The sequence below is a fragment of the Schistocerca americana genome, chromosome 1, assembly GCF_021461395.2.
Source record: "Schistocerca americana isolate TAMUIC-IGC-003095 chromosome 1, iqSchAmer2.1, whole genome shotgun sequence".
Lineage (NCBI taxonomy): Eukaryota > Metazoa > Arthropoda > Insecta > Orthoptera > Acrididae > Schistocerca > Schistocerca americana.
Window position 1 is genome coordinate 1,109,939,158 of NC_060119.1, and position 12,813 is coordinate 1,109,951,970.

The 12,813-nt window shown below is 42.4% G+C and overlaps 1 protein-coding gene across 1 annotated transcript in view; it reads right to left on the reverse strand.

The window, feature by feature from the left end:
* Positions 1-12,444, reverse strand: part of LOC124618523 (sorbin and SH3 domain-containing protein 1) — a 935,475-nt gene extending 923,031 nt beyond the window's left edge. The window contains exon 1 of the mRNA XM_047145356.1: positions 12,398-12,444. Within this exon, the coding sequence (XP_047001312.1) occupies positions 12,398-12,409 (12 nt within the window). The 5' untranslated portion in view covers positions 12,410-12,444. The remainder of the gene's footprint in view (positions 1-12,397) is intronic.
* Positions 12,445-12,813: the final 369 nt, after the last annotated feature.

Consider the following 12,813-nt stretch of genomic DNA (forward strand, 5'->3'; position numbering starts at 1 on the left):
TGTGGTCTTCAGTCCTGAGACTGGTTTGATGCAGCTCTCTATGCTGCTCTATCCTGCGCAAGCTTCTTCATCTCCCAGTACTTACTGCAACCTACGTCCTTCTGAATCTGCTTAGTGTATTCATCTCTTGGTCTTCCTCTATGATTTTTACCTTCCACACTGTTCTCCAAGGCTAAATTTGTGATCCCTTGATGCCTCAGAAGATGTCCTACCAACCGGTCCCTTCTTCTTGTCAAGTTGTGCCACAAACTCCTCCCCAATTCTATTCGATACCTCCTCATTAGTTATGTGATCTACCCATCTAATCTTCAGCATTCTTCTGTAGCACCACATTTTGAAAGCTTCTATTCTCTTCTTGTCCAAACTATTTATCGTCCATGTTTCACTTCCATATATGGCTACACTCCATACAAATACTTTCAGAAACGACTTCCTGACACTTAAATCTATACTCGATGTTAACAAATTTCTCTTCTTCAGAAACGCTTTCCTTGCCATTGCCAGACTACATTTTATATCCTCTTTACTTCGACCATCATCAGTTATTTTGCTCCCCAAATAGCAAAACTCCTTTACTGCTTTAAGTGTCTCATTTCCTAATCTAATTGCCTCAGCATCACCCGACTTAATTCGACTACATTCCATTATCCTCGTTTTGCTTTTGTTGATGTTTGTCTTATATCCCCCTTTCAAGACACTGTCCATTCCATTCAACTGCTGTTCCAAGTCCTTTGCTGTCGCTGACAGAATTACAATGTCATCGGCGAACCTCAAAGTTTTTATTTTTTCTCCATGGATTTTAATACCTACTCCGAATTTTTCTTTTGTTTCCTTTACTGCTTGCTCAATATGCAGACTGAATAACATCGAGGAGAGGCTACAACCCTGTCTCACTCCCTTACCAACCGCTGCTTCCCTTTCATGTCCCTCGACTCTTATAACTGCCATCTGGTTTCTGTACAAATTGTAAATAGCCTTTCGCTCCCTGTATTTTACCCCTGCCACCTTTAGAATTTGAATGAGAGTATTCCAGACATAAGTTAGTTTAAGTAATATGTAAGTCTAGGGCCGATGACCTCAGCAGTTTGGTCCCTTAGGAATTCACATATATTTGAACATATTTTCCATGTAAAATAAGTCTTAAGATCGGATCACTTTCATATCTCCCGCTTCATGGAACGCACACAGCTCTGACACGTGTGCTCTACAGCAGCCCATGGCATAGCCCATATTTCGAGTACCTATCGTCGGGTGCTACTCTACGTGGCGAAAGACGGCTTCTTCAAAGTCTACAGTGCGGTGCGTCCGTGGAGCACCACAGCCAACCCTCCAAGTGGTAAACGCACCAGTTTCTCGTAGCTGTTATTGCATTCGGACGAACGTTCTGAATGATGGTAGAACAAGGACTGACGTCGTCGACCTCTGCTCAGTTTAAGTGCGTACCGTGAAGAGAGAAGTTTGAAAGTGACCCAAACGGTGCATTTACGGATATGAGTTCCTCTTTCAAACTCCCTTTACGAAGTCCCTCTGCAACCACAGAAGTCAGTAATAGGAGAAAACCCCTCTGTACGTTGGACGATACAAGTTTCAATTAGACTTCGTCAGAACATCGTGAAATTAAGAATTTAAAGTCAGGGAAGGAGACTAATAAAATAAAACTCTGCTTCAGGTGCCAGTAACTACTTATGACAGGACCGAAAATTACTGACAACTGAAGCAGATTTTTATTCTATTAATGCGTTCCTGAGTTGTGGATTTTCGCGTGATCAAATATTTTGTCACATTTAGCAGATTTCATGCCACCATATGTACTCTCCGTACAGGAGGTTTGATGATGCTTAAGCAAGGGAAAAGGAGGAAAAACCTTAATGGCACATAACTGAATTACCTTCGTGTGGCACACTGGACTCGCATTCGGGAGGACGACGGTTCAATCCCGCGTCCGGCCGTCCCGATTTAGGTTTTCCGTGATTTCCCTACATCGCTCGAGGCAAATGCCGGGATGGTTCCTTTGAAAGGGCACGGCCGACTTCGATCCCTGTCCTTCCCTAATCCGATGAGACCGATGACCTCGCTGTCTGGTCTCCTCCTTGCACCCTCCCCCCCCCCCCCCCCCCCCAAACTTCGTGTGGCTGCTAGCTGCTATCCCTGTACAGTGCACATAAAACGAATCGAAGAATTTAACAGAACAAGTTTGAAAGTAGGTCTGAACGTAATTTTTTTTTTGAGTCATCAGTCTTCTGACTGGCACTTCTGAGTGGCACTTTCAACCTACGTCCTCACTTGTTTGCTGGATGTATTCCAATTTCTGCCTTCCTCTACAGTTTTTGCCCTCTAAAGCTCCCTCTAGTACCATGGAAGTCATTCCTTGATGCCTTAACAGATGTCCTATCATCCTGTCCCTTCTCCTTGTCAGTGTTTCCACATATTTCTTTCTTCTTTGATTCTGCGCAGAATCTCCTCATTCCTTAACTTATCAATCCACCTAATTTTCAGTGTTCGTCTGCAGGGCGACAACTCAAATGATTCGATCCTCTTCTGTTAGATATTCCCACAGTCCACGTTTCACTACAATAAAATGCTGAAATCCAAACGTATTTTCTCAGAAATTTCTTCCTCAAATTAAGGCCTATGTTTCATATCAGTAGACTTCTCTTTGCCAGGTATGACCTTTTAGCCAGTCTGCTGTTAATGTCCTCCCTGCTCCGTTCGTCATTTCGTTATTTTGCTGCGTAGATAGTAGAATTCCTTAACTTCATCTAGTTCGTGACCATCAATCCCGATGTTAAGTTTCTCGCATCTCTCACGTCTGCTACTTCTCATTTCTTTCGTCTTTCTTCGATTTACTCTCAATCCATATTCTGTACTCATTAGACTTTTCATTCCAGTCATCAGATCATGTAAGTCTTTTTCATTGTAGCTCAGGATAGCAATGTCATCAGCGAATCGTATCATTGATATTCTTCCACCTAGAATTTCAGCCCCACTCCTGAACTTTTCTTTTATTTCCATAATAACTTCTTCGATACACAGATTGAACAGTAGGGGTGAAAGGCTGCACCCCTGTCTTACAGCCTTTTCAATCCGAGCACTTCGTTCTTGGTCGTCCACTCTTATTATTCCCTCTTGGCTCTTTTACATATTGTATATTACCCGTCTCTCCCTGTAGCTTACCCCAATTTTTTTTTTCAGAATTTCGGTCATCTTGCACCAATCCAGGTCAACAAATCCTATGAACGTGTTTTGATTTTTCTTTAGTCTTACTCCCATTATCAACCGTAACATCAGAATTGCCTCTCTGGTGCCTTTACTTTCCTATAGCCAAAGTGATCTAATAATCCTCAATTTTCTTTTCCATTCTTCTGTGAAATATTCTTGTCAGCAACCTGGATGCATGAGCTGTTAAGCTGACTGTGCGAGAATTCTCGTCCTTGCCAGCTCTAGCAGTCCTCGGAATTGTGTGGATGATATTTTCTCTTATGTCAGATGGTGCGTCGTCAGATTCATACATTCTACACACCAACGTGGATAATATTGTTGCCACTTCCCCCAATGATTTTAGAAATTATGATGGAATGTTATCTATCCATTCTGACTTATTTGATCTTAAGTCCTCCACAGCTCTCTTAAAGTCTGATTCTAATACTGGTTGCCATGTCTCTTCTAAATCGACTCTTCTTTCTTCTCCTATAACGTCATGAAACATGTCCTCCCTCTCATAGAGGCCTTCAGTGTTCTGCTCTCTCCTATGCATTTGACAATGGAATTCCCGTGCACTCTTAACGTTACTACCCTTGCTTTTAATTTCACCATAGATTGTTATGACTTTCCTATATGCTGAGTGAGTCCTTCTGACGGTCATTTCTTTTTCGATTTCTTTACATTTTTCATGCAGCTATTTCGTCTTAGTTTCCCTGCACTTCCTGTTTATTTCATTCCTCAGCGACTTGTATTTCTGCGTTTCTGAATTTCCGTGAATGTTTTTGTACTTCTTTCTTTCATCGATCAGCTGAAGTATTTCTTCTGTTACCCATGATTTCTTGGGAGTTGCCTTCTTTGTACTTATGGCTTTGTTTCCAACTTCTGCGACTGCACTTTTTAGAGATGTCCATTCCTCTTCAACTGTACTACCTACTGAGCTATTCCTAGCTGTTGTATCACGCTTATCTCGTCATTCCTTAGTACTTCTGCATCCCACTTCTTTGCATATTGATTCTTGCTGACTAACCTCTTAAACTTCAGCCTAATCTTCATCACTACTACATTGTGATCCAAGTCTATATCTGCTCCTGGGTACGTCTTACAGTCCAGTATCTGATTTCAGAATCTCTGTCTGATCATGAAGTAATCTAACTGAAATCTTCCCGTATCACTAGACATTTTTCAACTCCTCTCGTAGTTCTTCAACAGAGTACTCGCTATTACCAGCTTAAATTTTAACAAAAATTTGCTACAGGAAGTCACCACAGTAAGAGCACAATTCAGTTATGCAGAATAAATCGGTCATATTTCTTAATCGTGTGTCGCTTGACCTGATTGTCGTAGGAATAAGGATAAGGAGTGAAACAAATAAATTCTTTTAAATACTCGATTTATTTTCCCTAAACTGGGAATATTTTCTCCGAAATGAATCTATGAATAGTTTCTTATTTAATGCTCTGCTAAGAGACAAATTTTCTTAGCAAAAATCCAACATAATCACTATCCGTAATTGAATGCACGTTCATGTGTCAAAAATTACATTAAATGATGGTTTGAGCGAAGATCACTAGGGATACATTTCTGTGTTAATAAGTGGCAGATAATTGAACAGAAGAGTGCTATGGAATCGCAATTGGCTTTCCAAACTTCGTGCAGCTCGAAAACCGCAAGTTAAAATTGGATCTAAGACCGAAACATGTAAAGACATTAAAAAAGCAACACAAATTGCAAAATTTACCTCGCAAATTTCGAGCTGCTCAGAGTAAAAACAACGCTGTTTCTGAAACGGTGACACTTACTCTATCCATTCAGTACAAATTGCCGTACTGCGACCAGGCTGTCTCTCTCTCTCTCTCTCTCTCTCTCTCTCTCTCTCTCTCTCTCTCTCTCTCCATGTGACCTCTCGGCCAAGCGTCCTGGCACCGACTCCACGGCTGATTAACATCCCTCCCTGCTCCCAGAAAACTGTGGCTTGGAGGGGAGGATTTACAACTTTCACCATAGTGACGACCAAGAATTCCTCTCAACATTCTTAAACTTCTCCACTTTCACTTACTTTATGTCCATTAACTGTCCAGGGGTTGGTACACTCCATATGCGGTGTCTCCAACCATAGGTTCAGATATCTACACTACAGGAACCGTGCTGGTGGCCATCATACGTGGTACTTACTGCAGTTAAGGAAAACGTGGAAGGGAGGACACAACTATATAACTTTCTTTTCACGAAACCCGTTTCTTTAACAATATGTAAACTGTGTTTTACAGACAATCGAAGAATTTAACCATAAAATTTTCTTTAACAAAATTAACCAATTCGCAAAATTCTTTAGACCTTAAACCTTAAGTTCATTAAGCTTTTAATCTTTGCAAAAGAAATCTGAAGTGCAGTATCGCAACACAGCAAACAATATGACAATGATTACAAGATGGTCGGACCTGCAGCCCACCCGTTATCGGGTGAAACAGCGGTGTTTAGTACCACGCTGGACACAATCTGTCTCATTAAATGCCCTTCTCCAACACATGAAAACTAATAAACAGCATTGATGACAAGAATGATTCAATTACTCAAAAGAGATGACTTATCTTTTAATTTGAAAGCTGTATGTCGAAAGGTTCGCGGTTAAGATACGCGCCTGTGCTTAAAGGTTAAACAGATTAGCAAACAATATGACAATGGTAAGGCTTACTTGAAAGCTATCAACCTCTTAATTTCAATCGGCAACCAAGGTGCGACTGGATCCCAACCAATCTCTTCTGACAGTTTTATTTTGACTAAATACCTGGTGACAGTTAGCTGTTAATATTTTCAAAGTTAAACTGATTGTCAGTTATTAAGATCGCTCTGAATGAACGTCTTAAAACATTACTTGTGAACACTTATTACAAGAGAACTCACTCGGCGGAATCACAAGATCCAGCTAAAATACACCAATAATGACCCGGTCTTTCAAACACTAAAACGAACAGCTTAATACAACAGGTTGTTCGGATTATAGCTAATGACTGAGAAATGCAACTGCAATCAAATAATTGAACCGGTTAACAGATAAATCTAACCAGAAGTTCCCTCTTTTGTTTAACGGCAGCCTATGCAGTAGTACAACTGTTGCGGCTGTATTTACGACCAGGAGCTGATTCGGTAGAGCGTTAATGATCGGGTACAAACCAGAAAGGAAAGGAGATATAACAGAGGGACAAATTTTCAAACGGCAGCTAGTGTCTTATTAGTACAATACAACGGCCTATATTTACGACCAAAGAGCCGAACGAGTAAAACTCTGAGGGCAGGAAACAAATCAGAAAATAATGAGGCCAGGGAGACAAAGAAGCGAATCACCACGAGGATTACAGAATGTTACTCCCCTTTATCAGCATGGCGGTTACTGAGTGTTGTCGATGAAAGCCAGGTAGAAGAGGGCAGCCACGACACGAGCTGTCGGCCGACACTAATGTTCCCAACCGACCGATGGGATGTCGGCTTGCTGCTTGTAGTCTAGCTGATCCCGGCGAAGTACTCCGGTAACTTCGCTCTGCTCATGCCCTCCTTGCGCAGCTCATGGCTTCGGCCGCTCGGACCTCCTGACCACCTCCTGTTGCAACGCTACCGCCAATCCCCAAACTTCGTACGTCCCTCTCGGGCCAGTGAATCCCCTATATATATCGGCAAGCAAAGATCTTCTAAGGACAAAACCCACAGGTACCAACTCTTTGTCATAGATATTGGCAATGGGTCGCGAAGCAACAGCCCAGCAGGAGAGAGAAAATTTGACGACAAATTTTGAGAGAAGCAAGGATAAAGTAAGTGGAGAAAAAAGTTATTTACAACTTCGCAGAAATGAGACTACAGTTTCAAGATTCGAAGGACATGAATGATGTTGTAATACTATCGGAGACAGCAAAGAATTTGTAAAAGGATTTGTAAGAGCGACTGAATGGAACAGCTAGTGTCTGATTAGGAGTTGAATGGAGTGGATAATATCTTGAAAAGAGGTTATAAGATGGATGTAGCGAAATTACGAGGGTTATTCGGAAAGTAAGGAACGATCGGTCACGAAATGGAAAATCCAGCGAAAATCTGATGCAGCTTTGCACAGACGCGTTGGGCACTGTGACTAGTATGCCCATCGATCTTATCATGTCACTGTTTTCAGTTCTGAGCTCACAGTAAGAACGTAAAGATGGCTAGAAATTAGCGTCTCCCGCCAAGTATGAGGGCCTGGTGAAAGATTTCGCCTGAAGCTATGCAATGCACATAACATAACTGTCATGCGGTTCGTTCTACACGACAATTCTTGGCCGCACTCTGCAGGGGCAATGAAGATGCTCCTGCAGCGTTTTCGATAGGAAGTGTTTGATCACCCCAATACAGCCCGTAATTGGCTACCCCTGAGGTTCATCTCTGCTCAAAAATGAACCGCTGGCTGTGAAGACAATATTTTGACACAGGCAACCAGCTGCAGTCCAGAGTAGAAAATTGTTGGAAAGCACTGGCGGCTCTCTTCTATAGCGAGGGACTTGAAAAGTTGGTAAAACGCTAGGACAGATGTCTAAGCCTGAGCAGCGACTGTGTAGAGAAGTAGCTGGAAGGTGTAGCTAACCGTTGCAAATAAAACACTTTTGATTTTCACTGTGGTTTCTATTTCGCGTCCTATCGTTCCTTACTTTCCGAACAGCCCTCGTAAAACAAGGGCCATGGAATGAAGTCGAATAAAATCAGGTGATGCTGAGGAAATTGAGACACTGAATGTATGAGACGTGTTTTGCTATATGGGAAGCAAAATATATAATGATGGTTGAAATAGAGAGGACGTGGAATGCAGACTGGATACAGCAAGGAAAGTATTTTTTGGAAAAGGGGGATTTGTGAACATCGAATATAAATTTATGTGTTAGGCAGTCTTTTCTGAAGGTATTTGCCTGGACTGTAGCCTTGTGTGAAAGTGAAAAAGGTGACGAGCAGCGGCTCAGATGAGAAGAGACTAGGAACTTTTAAACTATAGCGTTGTAGAACAATGCTGAAGATAAGACGAGTACATCGCATAACCAATGATAAGGTACCAAACCGAACTGCTGATAAACGAAGTTAACTTGGCTAAAAGAAGGGATCGAATGATAGAATGCGTTCTCAGGCAGCAATGAATTGTAAACTTGATATTGGAAGGGAGAGAGCGAGCGTTTGTGTGTGTATGCATGAATACAGTAAGCATGTTCAAATGGATGAGGCTGCAACAGTTCTTCAGATATCAAGAGATTTGCGAAGGATAGACTAACATGGAGAGCTGCATCATAAGATTTCGGACTGAAGACCACACCAACAGGTAAACGAAGGAGAATGCAACAGAACAACAGGCTGCGTTTTCGGAGGCTGGGAATGCTGCGTCGACTTAGAAAGAACGGAACCATCTCCAAGCGTACAGTGTGGCGAGGAGTCCATCAAGAACGGCAGTACAAACCATCACCGTCGAGCCCGAAAAGGTTTCGCAGGAGAACACCTGGAATCGAGTCTTGATCAACGGCGTCGGTTTTTCTTTACGAACGAGTGCAGAATTTCTACGACTTCTTATGATCGTCTAACATTCTGCGTGGTGTCGGTTTGTTCTATATCGTGTCTCCTTACCACTTTCGCGGAACGACGCTCTGAGCGTGTTTTTTAGGGAACTGACTAGTTTGAACCTGGGACCTGTTGCTGGTAAGGTGACGCCAGACCACACATGACATGTAGAGTTCAGAAGAGTTCAGTGAGACTAGCGATGATATAACCAAATACTTAATGATTTCAGCGTCAGCTCCACTGCACTCCTTGTAAAAGAATCTTAATACTAACTAAATTTAGTGGAAGGGGTTCAAGGCTTTCCTATTTTTAGTTAGTTGGTAAAATAACGTCGAAAAAGCAGTTAAGTTTACCACTGGAAATTTTATTCTACTCACAAAACATTGTTTATAAATTGCACTATTAATAAAAGGAAATGTTTTAATACAGGATGATAAAAACCAACTGCATTCAACAAAAATGTGAACGAATATTCCCTGAATGGGTTTCCAAGTTCTACAATGGGTTGAAGGATGACCTATGCCATATCACATCTATAATCTAGGTTTAAATTAAGTTTCACAAAAGAGAAAACTATCAAAATGGTCTACAGTGACCCTCAATTATCTTTAATTACTCATCTAACTTGTAAATTACAGTGTCTGATGTGGCTTCTCAATAATTATACAACAGAAAAATCATCGCGTTTCAGATTTTAACTTACGTAGCAAATGTGAATACCATGAGCTTTAATTGACGATCGACACTAGTATTACACAAAAAGAGGGTGTAACAGATGAGACTTCTGCAGTTCTGAGTGAAGCTTTATGCGCTGTTATGTGGCATCACATGCGTTCATTACCTTGTCGGTGTTCATCAGGGGGCGGCGGACAGCACAGCTCCGCTCACGTCGCTGTCTCGGAAGCAACTCTCTCCTAACTTTTCCTTACTACAATTTACCGAAGTTGGTTTTAAAAAAACTATCTGGCTGTGTTTTCATCTGACCAATCAGGGTCTCAATGTTAACCTTAAGCTCCACCTACAAAAATTCTGTCGATCCAATGAGAAACGTTATACTTTTCGTGGTGGGGCAATGTTTTTAAAGTTTGCAACGTAACAGAGAAGCGAAAAAGTCTCACGCTAAAACTTGCAGCTGGTGTGGTCCTTTTAGCGTTATCGTAAGATCTATACTGTTCTTCTGGAGGGCTCTAGCTTTTAACATGGGCTGGGGGGTGGTCCTAGCGGTTAGCTGGATTCGTAGGTGTCCGTCCCTTACCGTAGGGTAACTTAACACGGTTCTGCTCTCGGCTTCTGTTCTCGTTTCTCCCCTCGGAACTGCGTCTGTCTCACGGTGGGAAGGTATGACATGCATTTAGGCATTCTTGTGTTAGTCTGTGGTATTCCATTTGCTCACTCGTTACTCGTATTACTTTGGTTAATTTAATGTCACGATTTATTCGGAGCTATGTGACATACTACTGGATTTGCTTATCGTGTCAGGGTTTTCATGGAAGGTGTTGGATTTGCCTGACACCTTACAATCGTCGTAGAAAATTGTGGAAGTGGCGACATAATAAAACATGTGTCAACGATACAGGACCACGAGTTTAGCAGGGAGGTGGCAGTATCGGGACAAGATCCTCCAATGTATTTTCAGTGATGGTTTCGTCTCTCAAGAATATAACACACGAGTTCACTCTGCGCACCACATGAACATCTTACTCAAGAAGGCGGGAGTCAACTGCGTGGGAAGGCAATGCAGTACTCTCTAACATAAACCCGACTGAGTGCGCCTGGGAGCAGATGAAGCTTGCAGGACGTCGTCACAAGAACTCTCTTCACACTTTGGACGACCTACGGGAGACCACCGTCGAAGAATGGAACAGTGACGTTGTGAATAGCACACCAATTAAGATGTAAGCGTGTTACGAGATACAGCGAGAAGAAACATTGTAATGAAGAGAAACGAACACACTTCGTACAACGCGATGGCAGTGTAGACACTTTTAGTTTTCCAAGACGATCGGTTTCAACAGTCTTAAGCTGCCGCCGTCTGCCACGTTACATTACATGAAGTCAAAGCAAGAAAGACATGTAATGTAATATGGCAATTTTATAACAAGGCCGATAAGATAAGATGAGATGATGACAGCATAAGATTGTTGAAACCGGTAATTTCGGAATAATCAGTCTAAACTGCGATCGCAACGTACGAAGTGTGTTCACCTTCAGCCATACCGATCGCCCCCACAGGATAGCATGTATACCCTATCGTAATGAATGTTACTCTGGGCAGCAGATTTTGATTTCAAACATGTGCGAACATTTGCATATTTTTGTTAATGCTTCAGTCTTTCTTGAGTGGGGTGTAAGGTCAAGTAAATCTTTGTAAATGACATCATCATCTCTTCTGACAGTTAAAAATTTTTATTAATGAAATGGATGGTTGAAATTTACCTATTTTTGCAGTGGAACGTAGCGAAAACTTCAGGCTTTTAAAATTTCGCATCTGCTGCAGCACGAAATTTTCGCTGTGTCCACTTGAAATGGCTAGACTGTAACCGTGGAAATTACAAATAAAGAATTTTAACAGTTACAGGCAACGATGATTACTTTAAAAGTGTTTCCAGAATGAAAATTTCACTCTGCAGCCGAGTGTGCGCTGATTTTGAAACGCCCTGGCAGATTTAAACTGTGTGCCGGACCGAGATTCTAACTCCAGACCTTTGCCTTTCGCGGGCAAGTGCTCTACCAACTGAGCTACCCAAGCACGACTCAGGACCCGTCCTCACAACTTTACTTCCGCCAGTGCTTTTAAAATGTTGTTGTCTTGCTTTTATTTCAGCGTGAAGTTAATTTATCACGAGCTGTGGCATGTCGCAGCAACACATCAGAGTGAACCAGAAAGGTTCTTTTTTGTGTCTATTTATTCCAATTATGTACCAAAATATTTTACACCAGGTAATTAACTTCGGTCTATGACGAGCATTTTCAAACCCGGATACTGTTTTCAGTCATATCGAGGTAAGCAAGTAGTGCCGAGTCAACATGCTTCTTCGAACAGTCTGAGTGTGGAACTTACGTTTTTACATAAAACTACGATGCTTTTTTGCTTACTACTTTCTGACTGCATCACATTTACATATGCTGGATGAATGTGATTGAAAAACTGTTTGTGTTCAAGTCTTTAAGATGATTGACACAGACTAGAATTAATGCCTAGAGTACAATATTGTCGACACCATCAGTTTCATTAGGTTCATTCTACCATTCTCTGCTCCCTGCTCTAAGCACACAAATGTTCGCAGATACGTAGGCGTGCAAGACTTTCGAACTGTTTGATACAGAGTAGCCAAAATAAAAACTGATGCGAGGGTTACATTCAATCGTAATGAGTCCATCAACATGCCTGAAGGCGGCGGAATGGTCGGTTATAGAATTATCGCCCGTTGGCCATATATCTGACCGTACAACGGAGAATTGCTCAACATCAAGGCAGAAACTGAAGAGTCACACTAAGAAGCTATTGCAGAACGAAAAACTAACAGAAAAAAAGGCTGAAAACGGCTCTCCGCTGCTCGTGGCACCCCCAGCACCTGGCGGCTGCAGACAACATCAAGAACACTGTACAGAGCAGCGCACGGCGAATGCTCAGACTGACCTTGGCTCCCATACAGCCCAAGAGACGCTCCGTGTTGGCCGACGTCCGCTACCGCGCAGCTGACACAACTACCAGGCAGGCAGGATCGAGAGCAGCAGGCTCCAGATGGCGGGCTACGCCCCCGCAGATAGCGTGTACCTCGTAAACATACAGTGTCGCTCGAAGCCGCATGTGCCGGCGATATTTCGACACTAGGAGCAAGCAGTGACAGATTTGTTTTATAACGAGGCACGGACTGCGAGTTAACTGCTGCTTTACGACCTTATGTCCCCCCCCCCCCCCCCACACACACACATTTCTTCCAGCCTCCCATTCTTCCCTTACTGGAAGGACGCACAGTGGTGATCAACATTGTGGTCGTACCGAGTAGGTGTGGAGTTAAAATATGGAATGTTATAGGAAGTAAGCCATCAACA